At 41.2% G+C, this 17,964-nt stretch overlaps 1 protein-coding gene and 1 long non-coding RNA gene across 4 annotated transcripts in view; one reads left to right on the top strand and one right to left on the bottom strand.

Moving 5' to 3' along the window:
• The window catches only part of RORA (RAR-related orphan receptor A), a 150,318-nt gene that overhangs the window by 15,527 nt on the left and 116,827 nt on the right, over nt 1-17,964 (bottom strand). For all 3 annotated transcript variants that reach the window (XM_012000271.1, XM_012000270.1, XM_012000273.1), the window contains 5 exons: nt 12,139-12,280; nt 8,777-9,172; nt 3,072-3,193; nt 1,302-1,434; nt 531-638 (listed from right to left, as the gene is read on the bottom strand). In XM_012000271.1, the coding sequence (XP_011855661.1) occupies nt 531-638; nt 1,302-1,434; nt 3,072-3,193; nt 8,777-9,172; nt 12,139-12,280 (901 nt within the window). The remainder of the gene's footprint in view (nt 1-530; nt 639-1,301; nt 1,435-3,071; nt 3,194-8,776; nt 9,173-12,138; nt 12,281-17,964) is intronic.
• LOC105554036 overlaps nt 1-17,964 on the top strand; it is a 58,667-nt gene that overhangs the window by 31,422 nt on the left and 9,281 nt on the right. The window contains exon 3 of the long non-coding RNA XR_001008265.1: nt 7,968-8,093. This is a non-coding gene — a long non-coding RNA (uncharacterized LOC105554036). The remainder of the gene's footprint in view (nt 1-7,967; nt 8,094-17,964) is intronic.

Raw genomic sequence — 17,964 nt, 5'->3', positions numbered from 1 at the left:
ATTACCAACTAGATAAAATGAAACTCTAGATCTTTACATGTAATGTAGACAAAAAACTTTTGTCCTATATGACTTTTTTTTTTTTTTTTTGAGACGGAGTCTTGCTGTGTTGCCCAGACTGGAGTACAGTGGCGCAATCTCGGCTCACTGCAAGCTCCACCTCCTGGGTTCACACCATTCTCCTGCCTCAGTCTCCTGAGTAGCTGGGACTACAGGCGCCCACCACCACACCTGGCTAATTTTTTGTATTTTTAGCAGAGATGGGGTTTCACCATGGTCTCGATCTCCTGACCTCATGAGCTGCCTGTCTCAGCCTCCCAAAGTGCTGGGATTACAGGCGTGAGCCACCGTGCCCGGCCGAGCTATATGACTTTTCTACAGTGACTAATTAGAAAGTAAAATAGGTATAAAATCCCTTAATTTTTGTTTCTGAATAACCAGTTTTCATTTTGTCCAAGCAGAGCTTTCACTCAACCCGCATCTTTTCCTATAGCCCCGATTTGAAGAAAAGGCACCTTGATACCCCTTACCTAAGGATTTGAAGATGTCGGGGCTGGCATACTTCCCATCAAAGTACACGGTGTTGTTCTGAGAGTCAAAGGCACGGCACATTCTGATAAACACCACCTCTAGAGAACCTAAGCAGAGGCAGAAATGGTTCAGGTCATTTGGGTCATCTGATGTTAGTGAGTTTGTTTCTAAGGTGCTCATGTAGAGACTCCTTCTGAGACAGCATGGTGGGTGTCGTGTGCAGTTTAGCTAGTGGGTTCTCAGTCACATCCAGCTGTCTATCCAGAAAGACAGAGTTTTCTATGTAAAGACTGTTGTGCTGAAGCTAAGGCCTGTTTAACTGAAGTGAGGGTTGATTTATAAATTACTTCCTTAGCACTCTTCTACCTCGCAATGCAGAGTCTCAGAGTTGCTAGGAAAACATTTATTCACATGTACTAAACCAAGAATCAAAAACAAGTATATCTTTCTGAGTTCTACTTCCTTCTTCCTAACATCATAAACTCGGAGGACTTGGAGTGTAGAAACAAAACACAGGTGATGGGAAAATTTGGGAATGCAGGTGACCTTCAAATTAATCTTTTCATCCAGAAGAGAAGTGAAGTGGGGGGGAATGTTTCCTGAATATATCTGAAAACCTTTCAGAAGAACTCCATTTCTGCTAAGAAAAACCTGAGCTATTATCATTGGAGAAAAACTGTTCCCGACACCTTCCTTACCAAGCATTTCTTTAATAAGCGGATGAAAGCAGGTTAGGAAGAGATCTCAAAATTCACTTGCAAAGCACATACCTGCTTTTAGAAGCACAATTTGATCATTTTGACACAGTTCCATAAATCCATCAATGCGTTTGGCAAACTCCACCACATACTGTATAGCTTCTGTAATTTTGATGGCACACAATTGCCACATCACCTCCCGCTGCTGTTAAAGAGGGAAACACATTAACATCCTCCAGGAAGATGTTAGGTTCTGTAGCAGAAGTTGAAGAGTTATGAAAGCAAAGCATGCCACTGCTTTCGCCCTGGGCCACGAAGAGTGGTAAAGTAGGATTTCTTTTTTTTTTTTTTTTTTTTTTTTGAGATGGAGTCTTGCTCTGTCACCCAGGCTGGAGTGCAGTGGCGCAATCTCAGCTCACTGCAACCTCTGCCTCCTGGGTTCAAGTGATTCTTCTGCCTCAGCCTTCTGAGTATCTGGGATTAGAGGCACATGCCACCACACCCAGCTAATTTCTATATTTTTAATAGAGACAGAGTTTTACCATGTTGGCCAGGCTGGTCTTGAACTCCTGCCCTCAAGTGATCTGTCTGCCTGGACCTCCCAAAGTGCTGGGATTACAGGCATGAGCTACCGCGTCTAGCCTGGATCTTCTTTTAAGTAATTATTTTGCCTTGGAAAATTTAATACCACTTTACTTGGGGAAAGGGAGAAAAGGAGGAATCAACTGAATTTATTGTACACCTACTATGAGCTAGGCACGGCACATTCTGATAAATACCACCTCTAGAGAACCTTTATGACATCCTTAATTCACTTTCGTAAGAATATTTTTCTGCCTGGGCACAAAACAAAACAAAACTGGCTGTCTCAAAACAAAACAAAACAAAAAACTAGTGGATATGGGACCTAGGATGCAAATCCAAGCATCTCTGACTCTAAAATCCCATTTCATATACTTTGTTGCTTCTTACTGTTTTCTTGCTTCTCCTTTGTAGCTTTGGCTGCTGGCATTACCTGCTACCTCAAAGGCAAACAAAGTGATGTGTTGCTATTCCCCAACATGTCCTGTTAAATTCCTTTTATATTCCCACTCTCCAATTCAGTTACAGAATGATCTGGATGTGTTTTGTTGCCAACTTGTTTCCCTAATCTTAGTTTCAGACTGTTTCCACCGATATGATGGGGTGGAAGAAACACTGAATTAGGAGCCAGGAGTCAAGGTCTGGTCTTGATGTTTCACTCTCTAGACATGCCAACGGATGTTAGTTTTCCTCAAATGTAAAATAGATTCACCTAGATAATCCTGTTGATCTGGGTGTTTTATAGAAAAAGGCAAGTAGGGCACTATTTGTCAGCCTCATATTGCTAGGTTCAGACTGGAGTTACGATCATAGCTTCTACACTTTTTTTGTATATACTCCCTAATACAACTTCCAGAAACATGAAGCTTCCTTGTCAACTTTCAGAAACATGAGGCTGAGATTATTTTACATGAACTTCCAGACCTTAAAATCTTTGATTGGGATATTGAGACAAATCTCCATTCATTTGGGCTTTTGGAAGCTGCTTAATCTATTCTCCTGTTGACAAATGGAAGGAGGTATGTGTATACCTAGAAAGCACAATAGAAATTATTTGCTATTGCTTAAATTTTGCATGCAGGCATCTGCAAAGCTTCAAGTACATTAGCAGCTTTGGAAAAAAGATATTTAAACAGAAACCTGATATCTGATGAAAGACACTCATTCTTTGGTCTGTGGGAACTCTTGACCAAATTTCCTATACCAACACCCTCCCCAATATTGCCTCAATCCTAGGAGGAAAAATTCCTCAGATCATACCTTGTTTTGATAATTCTCAATTTCTTCCTGCAAAAAGGTCTGCCACGTTATCTGCTGGAGCTCTTCTCTCAAGTATTGGCAGGTTTCCAGATGAGATTTAGATATATTCTGTGCAAGGTGTTCTAAGGAGAAAACAGGAGATCACAAACATGAAAAGCCAAGTTCTTTGAATAACTGGTGATGTAATATTTACTTTAAAAAATAACAAGTAGAAAACAATGTCTGTGCGGGTTTTGACTGTCTTTACACATTTAAACAAGTAATTTGGAACTGTTTTGTATTTGGCAACATGAAAGAGGACAGGGACTTTGCAAAGCCAACATTTGAAGATACGACTTGGTGACTTCAAAGACCCTCCTGACTTTGCCCTTGTTCTGTGTCTTTATACTCATGTCTAGGAATGATAAAATACTGGCCTAGATAGACATAGGAAATGATTAACCTGGTGTTTCTTCTTGGCATTTTTATGAAGACACATCTGCCACATAACATTGACCTGGGAAGGATTATTCTTATTCTTGAAAAACTAGAAAATGATACTCTTTTATGGTGACAACTAGGTATTTATTTAGTTTTTCCTGCAAATTGCAGAATAAGCATTACTGAGGGCCTACCATGTGGCTATGCATAGTGTAGTTGTGAAGTCATAGACTCTGGAGCTAGACCATTTGAGTCTGTATCTCAGCTCTGCTACTTACTAGCTATGCGATCTCGGGTATGTTATTTAACCTCTTTGTGCTTGGTTTCCTCATTTGTAAAATGAGGGAAATGGTACCTATTTCACAGGGCTGCTATGAGAATTAAAAGAGTTGAGCCCTTAGAATGGGGAGGATTACTTAGAATGTGCTACAGAATATTAGTTATTATACTTGAGCTTAAGGCGTTTGAAGATATTAAAGACTTAGAGGCCAAAGAAGTTTTCTCTAGGAACTTGTAATCTGGCAAACACATATGAACACACTGGAAGGACAATTCAAGACATTAGATAATAAGATATAAAGCTGAATTACCCAGAAGAAGAGAAAGAAAAAAGTAATTGAAGCTGTCAGAAATGTAAGAGATTGGCTGGGTGTGGTGGCTCACGCCTGTAATCCCAGCACTTTGGGAGGCTGAGGTGGGCAGACCAGTTGAGGTCAGGAGTTCAAGACCGGCCTGGCCAACATGTATCTGTTAAAAATACAAGGGCATGGTGGTGGCCGCCGTGATCCCAGCTATTTGGGAGGCTGAGGCATGAGGTCTAGAGTTTGAGACCAGCCTGGCCAACATGGTGAAACCCTGTCTCTACTGAAAATACAAAAATTAGCTGGGTGTGGTGGCGGGCACTTGTAATCCCAGCTACTTGGGAGGCTGAAGCAGGAGAATCACTTGAACCTGAAAGCCAGACATTGCAGTGAGCCAAGATCGCACCACTGCACTCCAGCCTGGATAACAGAGCAAGAGTCCATCTTAAAAAAAATAAAAATAAAAATAAAATTATATCTGGGGAAATGGAACAAGCAGTTTTGTGCTTGGTGGATTGCAGCACACAGAAGCTCAGGCAGGAGGACCACATGGAAGGCTGCTGGAATCTAGATGCCAGGAACTAACAATTTGGAGTGGCTTGGTAATAACTGTTCTGGAAGGGAAGGATGATTAAAGAAGTATTTCTTTAAAAAGAATTGACAAAATCCCATGAATATAAAACCATATCAAAAAATGATCCCTCTCCCTAGGGTTTTGACCATAGAATAGGCAAGCCATTTTAAAAGAATGGTGCTGAATGCAAACTTGGCAACACTAGGGAGAGTATCTAGTTGTTTGGAAATTTGTTACTGCTTTTGTCAAACAGAAGCAGACTTGTTTGTGTGAAAACAGAGCAGGTTCACCTAAATGGAGCTGGAAACCAGAATCTCCTTAGAGACACTGAAACATAATAAACCTGAACAGCCCTTCTTGGAAACACACAGACACTAAAACAGCATGAATAAATAACAAAAACACACACACACACACACACACACACACACACACACACAAATAAAATAACAAATGTAAAGGAAAGAATGAGAAACTGAGAGTGAGAGGGAGAAGCCAGTAAATTATGTGTCTTAGAATCAATGATGCTTGAGAAGAGGTGAGTAAAGACAAAAATAATGGGGAGTAAGAAACAAGAAAATACATAAATAAGGTAGTGAACTACCTCTTTTGGAAAGAACTCTCACTATATAAGATCGTTTCTAGAATGTAAACCAATTTTTGCCAATAAAAAAATGATGAAGATGAAGAGTTCACGGGGAAGCAGAGGGGAATGCTGTGGAGTGAAGGATGAGAAGAGGCTCATATCATTTCCTTCCAGGTTATGCTTCATTTCTAGTTAATAAGATACTTAGCATCTTGTGGTTTCACTTTGTCTTAAGAAACTGTGGCCACTTATCCCTACCTATTTAAAACAGCCAATAAAAAGTGAGACAACAAATCATGCAATGTACATGACATACCAGTAGAGGGCAGTGGTTGCATTCACACCATCTGCTCACCAACAGCCTTTCATTCCAATTCATAGTCGATTTGGCAAGTGTAAGATTTTAGACACTTTGCTATTTTTAAATCTCCATTTCAGCAAACGCGAGTATGGTCAGGCTGAATAAAAGTCGAGAATTTAAGCGTGGTCTCTCAGATAAAGTCTGGAATAGTGAAACACTTTGTGCTAGGAGTTAGGAGACCTGGCTTCTGTCTGAGCTCAGCAGATAATCTATCTACCTCACTTTGTGACTGGGGCAAGTCATGTGCCCCAACCATGACTGCTTCAGCAATACAGCCAGCGCTTTGATACTTCAGATGGGAAGTCCTGGCTTCTGAGTTAGTCAGAGATTTTCACAGTGGGAAGGAACTTTAGAAAGCATCTAGTCCAAACTGTCCTTGTTTAACAAATAATAATGACATTAAGAATTATGATAACAGTTAACACATATAGCATTTACTGTATGCCAGTCCCACCTACTTTGTATCTATCCTAAATATATGTGTTTTCTCACTTAATCCTTATAACAACCCCAGAAGAAGGGTACTAGTATTATCTCCATTTTACAGATGAGGAAACTGAACCACAGTGAAGTGACTTCTTCAAGGTGTCACAGCTGGCAAGTGGCAGAGCTATGATTGAGACACAGACCTTTATATTCTAGGGGTAGAGAAACTACAGCTCACAGATGTTATGTGACTTATACTGGGTTGTACAACTTATATTAATGCTAGGACCACCACCCATATAAGTGGATTTCTTGTCTCATGTTTGCGCAATATATCAGTTGTTTCTCCTGTGCAAAGCTTTAGATATCAATTATAGTAACAAACATAATTTGCACTTAAAACCTAGGTTGTTTATCTGGAATGTATAATTCAGGTACTAATTGTACACCAAGGGCAAAATTTCCTAGCCAAGGATGAAGACATATTTTTCACTAAAAGTAATAGGTTGTGCATACTACACTTGAAAGAGAGAATTGGACTTAGGACGTGTTGGTTTATAATTTATCTTCCTATTACATAATTGGTTTCATTTGTTTAAAATCTGATGACAAAGTTTAGCCTAAAATGAAGTCAAGAGTCTTAAAGAGATAGCAGGCTGTAAGCCCCAAAAGAAATACCAGGGAAATGTAAGTAGCTTTGGAGAAGCAGCAACAAGACTTGGGCCACTTTCATGATACTCTTAGCTCCCTGAAACACTTTGCATGCATAAATGGGATAAGAGAATTACAGCCCAATTATATCCTTTCCAGATAAATGCTAGTTTAGTTTTGGGTTTGGGAATTCTCCTAGTGATGATCTCATTTAATTTATCCTGGAAAATGCCACACCACCTGTGAAAAATTCCTAATTTAAAAGCACATAGAGCAAGCAGTGAGGGGGCAGGGCTCCCAGACTGCACTGGAGAGTGAGACCACGGAAGAGGAAGCTGACTTGTCCGGGAGCCTCAGGGAATCAGCTCAGCCATCTCTGGCCCCACTTCGGTGTCAGTGCATTTTTTAGCCAAAGTGCCATGTTCAAGGGCAATGCTTTGCCTAAGGCCTATGGATTTATTTCAGGATTGAACATTTGACAAGCAAACAGGACAGAGTCACTAATACTTATGGTAAGGTGGAAGCAAACCTAAAGTGAGTCAGGTCATTTTTCATGGTATCATGTCAGCTTTCAATCAAATCCTTATTCATATCTGAAAATTTTACTTTCATTACAGTTCTGCTTAAGGCTCAGCCAACCAAGATTTCATGACAAAAATGGAAGGTTTTTGTTCTAGTTCAAGAAAAAAAAAAAAAAACCAAACCTACCTCTGCTCAGCTTGGCTTCTAGTTCAGAGGTTTCTCTGTTAATCAAAAGAGCTGCAATACACCTTTTAATGCTGTTCAGTGGTTAAAGACCAGGCTTAAAATGTCTCTGCTCTTGAGGATTTAAATTTAGACCCATAAAGAGATGCTTGTGTAAAAACTGTAAAGAACATTCAATTTGTTCTATTTGGAGAAAGATTTTACTGGAAATATAAATTTTCACTTAAAAGATGTTTTATGGGGTGCAGAGGTAGAGAAACCGTCTAAAGAACACAGCCATTATTTCTGTGAACTGAGGATTTCTGTGCTCAAGTCTGAACCTGCTGTTTCTTTTCCATCTGAAGTCTTCATTCTCTCCTCGTATTAACTTAGTCATCTCCACAGCAACTAATTGAAATATCCCAAAGGATTATAACCTTGTGTGAGGAACCACCAGGAGGAGCAGATCAAATTCAAAAACTACAAAGGTTCTTATCAAAGTTTTTCTAATAATAGTGCTGTACTTAAAAATCGATTAAATATAGCAGTGGATGTTAACACAACCTTCTTGAAATGGAAAGTTGCCCATTGTCTGTGTTATCAACATTTCTAGGTCACATCTCCCAAGAAGCAGTAATGTTCCAGCAGTAAGAAAAGGACAGTTTTTTGTCTTTTGCATGGTGAGCCTTATATGAATTACATCAATTTTGTCACCAATATCCATCATCAGATCATTCTGGTAAGTAAAGCAGCTAATTTCTGTTGAACATTTATACTGTATATCAGAGTTGCAAAACTTAGATGCCTACAGGGGCTGTGCATATGATATAAATGGCAGGAGTGGGGTGGGCCCATTGAAAGGTGTAAGCCCCTGGCTGTTGCCAGTTGGCTGTTGACATTCACAAATGTTGGCCCACTGTAAATAGATCATTTTTTCCCCTCCCACAAGAAGCTAAAAAATCTGAACTTTTGGGTATAATTATCCAAATTTAAATATTAGCAACTGATTCAAAAATTTTAAAACTGCACTGGTCAAAAAAATACGTCTATGGGCCAAGTTCAGTTTGTGGACTGCCATTTTCTTTTGTCACCTTAGGTATAAAGCAATCCCTGGAATATAACTAAACCACTAATGAAGTTAATGTAGCCATTTCCTGAGCTTCCAGTTTTCTGCAGAATTCAAAGACTGCTTCCGTTGGTTTTGTCCCATTTCTAATGCTGAGAGGTCAATGCAGGTATTGGATAAACCATGGGAAACAGCAGAGGGTCAAAAGCAAGGGGGCAGGGCAGAAAATGAAGTGGCCCAAATGGTAAAGGTGAATTGCAACATTTAGCAGAACTCATTAGAGGAAAGTCAGACATGCCCCTTTTACTTTAAAGGGCATGAACAGAGCATCTCAGGAGAAGCATGCATGCCATTACCTAATTCTGCCATGGACACAGTTGGGGAAGTCTCGCCGTTGGTGAACGAACAGTAGGGAAAGAAGCCTGATGCTGGTGTGTAGTCACATATTGGTTCTGGTTTGATTCCATTGATATCAAGACCTGACTGGTCTGGGGAAGGCTGTATGTCCAGGTAGAAGCTGCTGACGGCGGAGTCTGCCTTACTCCCCTCAGGGGTGTGCCCGTCAATGTAGTTACTGAGGTCGTCGTGAAGTTCCGTCAGCCCGTTGGCCGAGATGTTGTAGGTGGGCGTCAGCGGCTCGGCCTCTCCAGGCTGCTGCTGGTGGTCGCGCTGCTGCTGCTGCATCCGGTGTTTCTGCACTTCTGCATACAAGCTGTCTCTCTGCTTTTTTGACATTCGGCCAAATTTTACAGCTGGAAGAAAAAAGCCAAACCATACTACATACAATGCGCTTTTCTTCAATATTCTCTCCTGCGAGCTTTGGGGTTTCCTTTGAAGTCTCAGACAATCTCAATCCAAAACTGCATGACCACAAAATAAGGACATATTCAGAGGTGAAAACAGTTCCAACCCACACAGGCTCACTCCAGCTCCCCAACAGCAAACACACATCCCAGAGAAACTCATGTTGCAGAAAGAGACCTGGTGCAGGTAGGAGAGGCCCAGAGAGATGCCATCTCTGTTTTCCTGCTGTCACGTCCCCACTCTACCCACTGGGCCCCACTGATAACTTAATGGGCTGTTCACTCTTCCTCTGTGCAGCTGGTTTAGGCTGCCTCTTTCTCTCCCACATGCAGACCAAGGCGCAGGGAAGCAAAGACTCACAGGGTCCGAGGAGTAAAAAGCAGCCAAACCTCAGCGCTCATTCAGTTCACCGCCCTGTGCGCTCTGACGGTCCTCCTTGATCAAGTGGCTAATTCTGCAGCTGCATTGTGAGGTCTGAATGAACTGGACGAGGCCTCTCTAATTCTTTGAATTACATCAGAGTACCTGACCCAAGAAGCCCCTCCTCCACTCATAGGTCATGGCAGCCCCTGTGGAACCCTGAGACCCATCTTTTTATTTATTTATTTATTTAGAGACAGAGTCTTGCTCTCTGTCACCCAGGCTGAAGTGCAGTGGTGTGAATGTGGCTCACTGCAGCCTCAACCTTCTAAGGTTCAAGCGATCCTCCCACCTCGGCCTCCTAAGTAGCTGGGACCACGTGTGCACACCACCACACCCAGCTAATTTTTTCACTTTATGTAGAGGTGGATTTTTGCTATGTTGCCCTGGCTTGAGGTCTGGAACTCCAGGGCTCAAGCAATCCTCCAGCCTCATCCTCCCAAAGTGCTGGGATTACAAGTGTGAGCCATCACACCCAGCCGGACCCATCTTTAAACACTTTCTGCTGTTCTCATTTAGCCTCAAGTAATCACAGCATCAGGATTTGGAAAGGACAAATATGGTGTTATAATATAAGATCCTTATAATATATAATCCTTGTTGGGCAGATTTCTGTTTGTAATGCTTCTCTTTGGGATGTGTCCCCATATTTAAAGTGGAGCCATCACTATAGTAACTTTCCAGTTCATTCAGAATATCAAATGAATTCTTGTGAAACACCAAGATAACTGAAAACAAAAACAGACAAAAAACCCTATGATTTCCTGGTCTGACTTCTTCCATGAACTCATTGATTTTTCAGCTAGACTCAGCCTTTGCTGGAGGGACTTAGTTCTCCTAATAGATTGTGATTAAATTTATAGCTGATGGGGTGGATGCATCCATCCATTTGACTAAGATCATAGTTATGAGAGTCCAGGGCAGGAGGCAGGATAGATGGACACGAAGTTGGGAACCAAAGCCCCCACAGTGGCCAGGTGGTGAATTCTTTTCTTGCCAAAGAGGACGCTCTGTCCTTGTTCACAGAGGAAACAAGTGAGCTGGAATACTGGTCACTTTCCAGTTTCCACGACTCAGATAACAAACTGAGGTGGTGCTGCTCAGGCAGCAACCAGGCTGATGTGGGCTCTGAGTTTCAGAACCATAATTTCATAACCTCCAGAATTCATTCGATGCCTACAACAACTTGTGCTATTTCTTGTATGCAAAATTTTCAGAAGGCATACTGAAGGTGCTTAATGTTTTGGAAAACATTTTCTAGGACACCTAAGGGGCCTAATACCCACAGGTGAAACTTCTGCTGTGACTCTGCAATTATGATTTAACTTTTGTCTTAATATTAACAACGGCAATTATATCCTGTAAGTGAAATAAAGGGACCAGCTCTTGAGAAAATGCACACACAACTTGTGATTTGAACTTACAAATGGAGGAGATATACCTAACTTTGTCGGTTTAGTACCATCAGAAGATGAAATCTGCTGAGTTGCATGTCACAGGAATTTCTGAGAATATGGTGGAAGTTCTGTCATTTGTAACTTCCAATGACAAAAGCTTCACTTTTGTAGTGGTGCACAGAGTGGCCTCTTAGAATATGCAGGAGCAAAAGTGAACTCGTGCCTATGTAGGTCTATGGGCGCTAAGAACATCAGATTACGGGGAAGGCAGACTGTTGGAAAGCCTGCTCCGCATTCTGAAGTATTTTTCCACAGGCTGAAATTCCATTGGAGGAGACATTTTCCTTCAAAGGGATCTCTTAAGAGAGCCAGCTGGTATATTTGGAAAAAATCCTTAAAATGGACCCGCTGTGCTTTCTGCCCAGTTTCCACGTATAAGCATAACTGTCTTGAAATCTGGTGTCGATTATTCAGTGCACTTAAGATAGTTTTCCAGGAAGATCTTGAAACGTTTTGTACTTGAATGATAGATGGTCTCTATTCCTTAAAGTAGCTTCGTTTAATGAAAAGAACACTTGTCATTGAGCCATGCTTTGCACTATTTTCACACATTCTGTATGTACAAATAGTTGGCTTTGGCATGTGATTCAAAATATCCAGTTAGCATGAAAGTGGCTTCATCTCAACCTCCAATAGACTTACTAGTGTAAAGCAAGTAACAGTTGTGGTTCACGTTTCCTACGGGGGAAAATGCCTAGAGGAGGCATCTTTAGTAAGGCCCCAGATGACACTTACCGTCAATCAATCCACCCACCTATAATGGCTGAAATATCAAAAATCTGAAGGTGTTCTGACCACGAGACACTTCTCTTCCACACCACCCCCACCCATCAGCCAGCTGGCTGACACTGAGGATGAGGAGGAGGAGGAAGCGGCTGCTGTGAGTTCTATGAAGCTGCCAGAGGAGCATGGGGGGGCGTGAGGTGGAATAATGAGGAGGGGACAGGCGGGGCAGATATTGGCAGATCTGAGTCCAGGTTTTAGAAGGCACTTTCACAACCCCTTGCAACTGTACAACTCAAGCTGTGAGAGCTCACCATCTCGAGACATCCCCACGGCAAGGCATTTCTGTAATCGACAGTGTTGGCAGCGGTTTCTACTGGTTCGATCAATCAAACAGTTCTTCTGACGAGGACAGGAGTAGGTGGCATTGCTTTGCTGACTTCTCCTGAAAAAGCCCTGTGATACGGTTATAAAATATAAAACAGGTTAGTGTCAGAATGAGTGGTATGATACTGAAGGCAGGATGCTAAGCACTGAGTGGCATTAATATTTAATGGAGAATTAAACTTGTAGCAGAATCATCCAGGAGACCATTAATGAAATTAAAGTCACTTCTTTTTCCTTGAGTAAAATTGATCCCCAGGGCCTAATCCTCCATCCCTTATACATGCAAAACTTTCTTTAACTTCAACAGACAGTTGCCCATGTAACAGGCATAGGACCAGGTCCTTGTTCTTGGCTTCTGATGATCAAAAGCAATGTGCCTGATGGAATGATACAAAGGGACTTACCTTTAGCCTTTATCTCCAAGAGATTTTTTTGTACAATAAACACAAAACACTTCCCTGGAATCTCCAAGTTAAGGAAAAGGCAGCCATACCATAACCTAGGGCACTGTGAACCTGGTGAACCATGGTAATCTTCACTAGCCCACTTCAACACATGGCCCGTTAGGTGTTTCTTACTCCCCAACTTCGAATCTACTATTGCAAGCATTAGATAACACTTGGATGGATTATTTTGGCAGATCAATCAGATTGGAAACATTCCCTCATCCCTGACAGTTTAGAAATACCACATGTTCAGGACCATGGCCTTTAAAGATTGAACAAATCCAGTCCGATGCTCATCAAGTTGCTCTCATGTGTCAAGCGCTGTTTGGGAAATGAGAGGGGATACAAAGATGTATAAGAAGCTACTGACCTCAATAACTTTATTTTTGTTTGTTTGTTTTTGCTAACTTCCTGAGCTGTACTTTTAGCTGATTAATTTTCACTGTTTATTCTTAAAGTGTCAAGTTTTCCTTTTAGTGATGTTTTAAAAGCAACCCCAAAGCTTTACTATGTAGTATTTTCATTCTCATTCAGTGAAAAACATGTTCTAATTTTCAGTAGGTTTCTTCTTTAATCCAGATGTGATTTAGAAGCATATTCCTTAATTTCCAAACACACGGGGGCTTTTTTCCGGGGAGGGGGCAGGGTCTTGCTCTGTCATTCAGGCTGGACTCCTGGGCTCAAGCCATCCTCCTTTCTCAGCCTCCTGAGTAGCTGGGACTATAGGTGCACACTATCATGCCTGGCTAATTTTATATCTATCTATCTATCTATCTATCTATCTATCTATCTATCTATCTATCTATCAACTTTTTTTTTGGTCGAGATGGGGGGTCTCACTGTGTTGTCCAGGCCTATCTTGAACTCCTGGCCTTAAGTGATTCTCCCGCCTGGGCGTCCCAAAGTGTTGGGATTATAGGCATGAGCCACTTTGTTATCTTTTTATTGCTGATTTATCTTTCAGTGGTTTTGCAAGCTAGGGATGTATGCAGAAAATAAATAAGATCAGTAGAGTCATTTCCATGAAGCAAAGCCATGTAGGGTACAAAAGATGATTATTATCTTCAAAGCTTTAATTGTGAAGATAGATGACCCCAACAAGGGCGACACTAGTGGGGAGAGGTAAAATCCTAAAGAATCAACAGAATGGCAGGCAAACTGATAAGGGTGCTCTCCCACCAAACGATTTTTCTGGAGGTCAATTTGGCAGTTGTATGAAAAATTTTTTAAAAGCCTACCCACTGAGCTAATCTTTTAAGGAATACACCTTAAAGAAATATTAAGAATGGTACAAAGATTTTCCTACAAGGGTGTTCTTTACAGTACTATTTATAATATACAAAATGTAGAAAGATCCTAATTGTCCAACATTACTGAATTAAGAGAGTCATATTGTATACTCATACAATGGAATTCAGCAACCACTACAAATGGTATTTCAGAAATATTGATATAAAAAGGTGATAAAAATATACCATTGAATTTTTTAAAAAGCAACTAAAGAGCTAAACATAGTATAATCCAAGTTTTGGGGGAAAAAGGGCACCCATATATTTACTATAAAAGAAGATTTGGAAAATTATGCCCCAAATTGTTGGCACTAGTTGGTGGGGCCAATCAGATTTTAATTTTCTTTTTGTTTATCTGTGCTTTTTTTTTTTTTTTTTCCTACAATAGGCAGGTGGGAAGGTATGTGGGCAGCTTGAGAGGAAGTGCACCTGCCTTCCTTTGTAATGGTTGGGGGCCTTTGTTAACCAAGTTGATGTATATGACCTCAGTTTCCAGTTCTTTGGAAAATCCAACCTACGATGGGACGGGGCAGGACCCTGACTTCTCACTCCTCTTGTTTTCAGCCAAGCTGCTTGCTAACCTTGACATAGGCAAGGCTGGGGGCCTCATGTCTCAGACTGTCTCTCTGTTGTACTTTAACTCTACCCTCGATCAAGTCCCGCCTCTTCTGTAAAGCAATCTCTCTCTTCTGAAAAATATCTAAAGCTATGTTTTTTATTTTATTTTATTGTTTGTGTGTGTGTGTTTCCCCTGTGAAAAGGAAGTAAGAAGAAGTAAAGCTGTCTTTGGGGCTTACTAGAGAGAATTCAAGAAAATATAAATGGTCACAGAGGCAGATAATCCTTAGAAAGAGATACCAAGAGGTCAGCTGTCTCGGTATTCATTTTCCTCTGAGACACATAATCTCTGTCCAAGCTGAAAGGTGTTTCTCTCTTTTTTGAGACTCACCTTCATACCCTTGTGTAAAGGCATCGCTGTGGATGCCTAAAATCAGGAATTTATTTGCTTTTCTTTTAGTTGAAGTTGAATTTTGTTTGCTTCACATTAAGCCTGTTACAGTTTCTTCTATGATCACCAAATACGGGGAATGTCTGAATGATTTTTTTAAATCTTTAAGTGGAGCTAGTACTTGAGGGCTGCCATGCTGTTTCCCAGATATCTCTTCTGAAGACTAGATCCCGGCATCTGTCACCTTTCTTTCTAGGCTCTTTTCCACTTCGCATATTTCTTCTCAGAATCCTCTCCAATTTCTTCACTACTTCTTCTTGTTTTCTTTTTTAAAACTGAGGCAGGGTTTTGCTATGTTGTCCAGGCTGGTCTCGAACTCCTAGGCTCAAGCGGTCCTCCTACCTCGGCCCCCCAAGTAGCTGGGATTACAAGTGTGAGCCCCTGTATCTAGTACTATTTCTTCATTTCTTTCAAAAGTCTGAAATCCAGAACTAGACACAGCTCTTGAATAATGGTTGGGTCATTAGGGAAAAGGATGCCACTTTTTAGTTTGCATACACATATTAACTTCCACCCACCATTAATAAAGTCCAGGACTGTTAACGCAGAAACTGTATATTAATCATCAGTTAGCTGTGCTGTTAAGGGCATGAGAATGATGATGACAGATTATTAGTCTTAATGAGTACTTGTATTGAACCATATCTTTTTATTCTGTATTTTGGATGCAGACATCTTAGGGCTTTGCAGACACTGGAGGGACTATCCTTTCAGGGCTGGAAAACTCCTACATACAGCAAACAACCTGCTGTCAGCCACCTCTCACACAAAACCAAGCGGGCCAGAGCCCATATCCAGGACACCTTCTTCATCAGGCCCTTATGCTTCTAGCCATGATTCCCCTGCCCCGGTCACACCAGGGTCAGGTACCAGACAATTAGGGACAGCCCCTACCCCCTAGCGCCGTCTGTAATGATTCAAACTAGCCACTTATCCTAAACCTGCTCATCCTGCTGCGCCTTCCTTCCTGTGGAAAACAGTGGGGGCTCTTGGCAGTGTTTCTCCACATCCCTCTCCCCTTCACAGACCCTGGCGCTTCCCCGTGTGTCCCCTGAATGGCGTGGTATGGGCCCTGTCTCTAGGGATTTGTGAGTCCAGCAGTCCCTCCTTAATCGCCATTTTGCTTTCCTTGTTTCAGTTACTTGCGTCAACTGCAGTAAAAGAATATTAAGATATTTTGAGAAAGAGAAAAGCAGACAAAGACCACGTTCACATAACTTTTATTACAGTATATTTTTATAATTGTTTTATGTTGTTATTGTTAATCTCTCATCATGCCTAATTTATAAGTTTAACTTTATCACAGGTCTGGATGTATGGGAGAAAAGAGTATCTAAAAGGTTCACAGTTTCAGGCATCCCCCCGAGGCTAAGGGGAACTACTGTGTAACAAACTTCTTCCTTCATGACAGTCATCTCCATATCTGTGTGTCTTACGATACCTGATTAAAACAAATCCCAAGTACCATTAAAACAGCACTGACTTTGTACTAGGCACTCTATGCTTTATGCAGATTGTGACATTTACTTCTGACAAGGGCAATATTGGGCAAATGCTATCATTTCCCTAGTTTTAAGGATGAAAAAACGGAGGCTTAGAGAGGTGTAGTGACTTGCTCAGAGTCCCCGCTCTAGCATGGGGTAAAGCCAGGATATGACTTCACATAGTTTAATGTCAGAACTTACACTGTCATCTTGTTTTGTTTTTCTGCTTCTCTTGTGTGTCAAAAGAATTCCTCCTTAGTTGTTCTCATACAGGGCAAGCATTAAATTAGGTAGTGTAAAAAACAAGTTATACAAAATAAAGTAGCAAGAGCAATCTACTCTGAAATTAGTGTTTTCCCTAACATTAGCACCTTTAGCTGACCCAGCTTCCTACCGCCCAGACATTTTACAAAATCTCATTCTGTAGTTGTCTCCTGATCTGGATTAGAAGTCACATAAGAAAATCAGTCTCATGAGTCCATCATTTTTCCTCATTTCTGACCAGAAGTATTCTGCCCCATTTACTTCACCTTACTTATTTCTAAATCACTTTAGCTCATTTAAACAAACAATGAAACTTAGTGCAAGGGCACAGAATAACTATCATTAAAGATGTCTGTGTAATTATGCCATAAATTGCAAGGCAAACTCATGAAGCATTCCGTATGTGCTTTGAGCAGCGGCACTGTGGCTGAAACCAATGTCCAGCTTCCACACTATCTGCTTGGAAAAGGATTACCCTTATTTGTAAGTCTCAGTTTGAGGATTTGGGGAAAGCAGGCACGCAAGCAGACACGCCTTATTCTTTACAGCATCATTTATACCTCAACTAAGTCAGCTGAGCAAATGCCTGCTGAAAAGTTCTGGGAGTGGCATAGCTAAGAACCAGAAAGGAGATCTATCTTTTGGATTAAGTCCACAGAGTCATGCCCACAAGGAGAACTATCAAATATCAGACGCGAGAGGTGAAGTGGGGTTATAAGGTGAGAGCTGAGAAGTGAGAAACAGGGTAAGTAAACCTCCATGACTCAGACGAATACTGAACTTTGCATTTCAGGAAGAATGAGGGTTTGGGTTGCTGCTGATTTTTCTTTTAAAAACCTCTTCTTTTCCGTATTCCTTGTGGGGGTGGTTATCAGAGGATTAAGGGTTTGGAAAATTAAACAGATAAAATACTAAGAGTTAAATAACACGCAAGAGGAAGAAAGATTAGAAGAGAGGAAGAAGAAGAAAAGTAGAAAGTGTGGTAGGTCCCTTCCTACCTCAAGGTAGAAGTAGTGTGCTTCTAAGTACAGAGATAGATTTTGTCTGATTGGGGAGAAATCCTGCAAAAGGATTAGGAAGTGAGTGAGCTGAGAGATGAATTCCAGGGCTTGGAGGTCATACAGAGAGCAGGGGAAGCACAAAGCTAGGGCGTGAAGATTTGGGTGGAACTGAGGAGGTGTTAAAAAAAGTGCTGAAGTTGTGAATTAGCTGGGAAAGATATCAAGTACATAATTTGGCAATTTTGTTATTTCTAAAACAT

The sequence above is a fragment of the Mandrillus leucophaeus genome, unplaced genomic scaffold (assembly GCF_000951045.1).
Source record: "Mandrillus leucophaeus isolate KB7577 unplaced genomic scaffold, Mleu.le_1.0 Scaffold623, whole genome shotgun sequence".
Lineage (NCBI taxonomy): Eukaryota > Metazoa > Chordata > Mammalia > Primates > Cercopithecidae > Mandrillus > Mandrillus leucophaeus.
The sequence above is the reverse complement of the archived record's forward strand: the minus strand, read 5'-3'. Positions and strand labels throughout refer to the sequence as shown.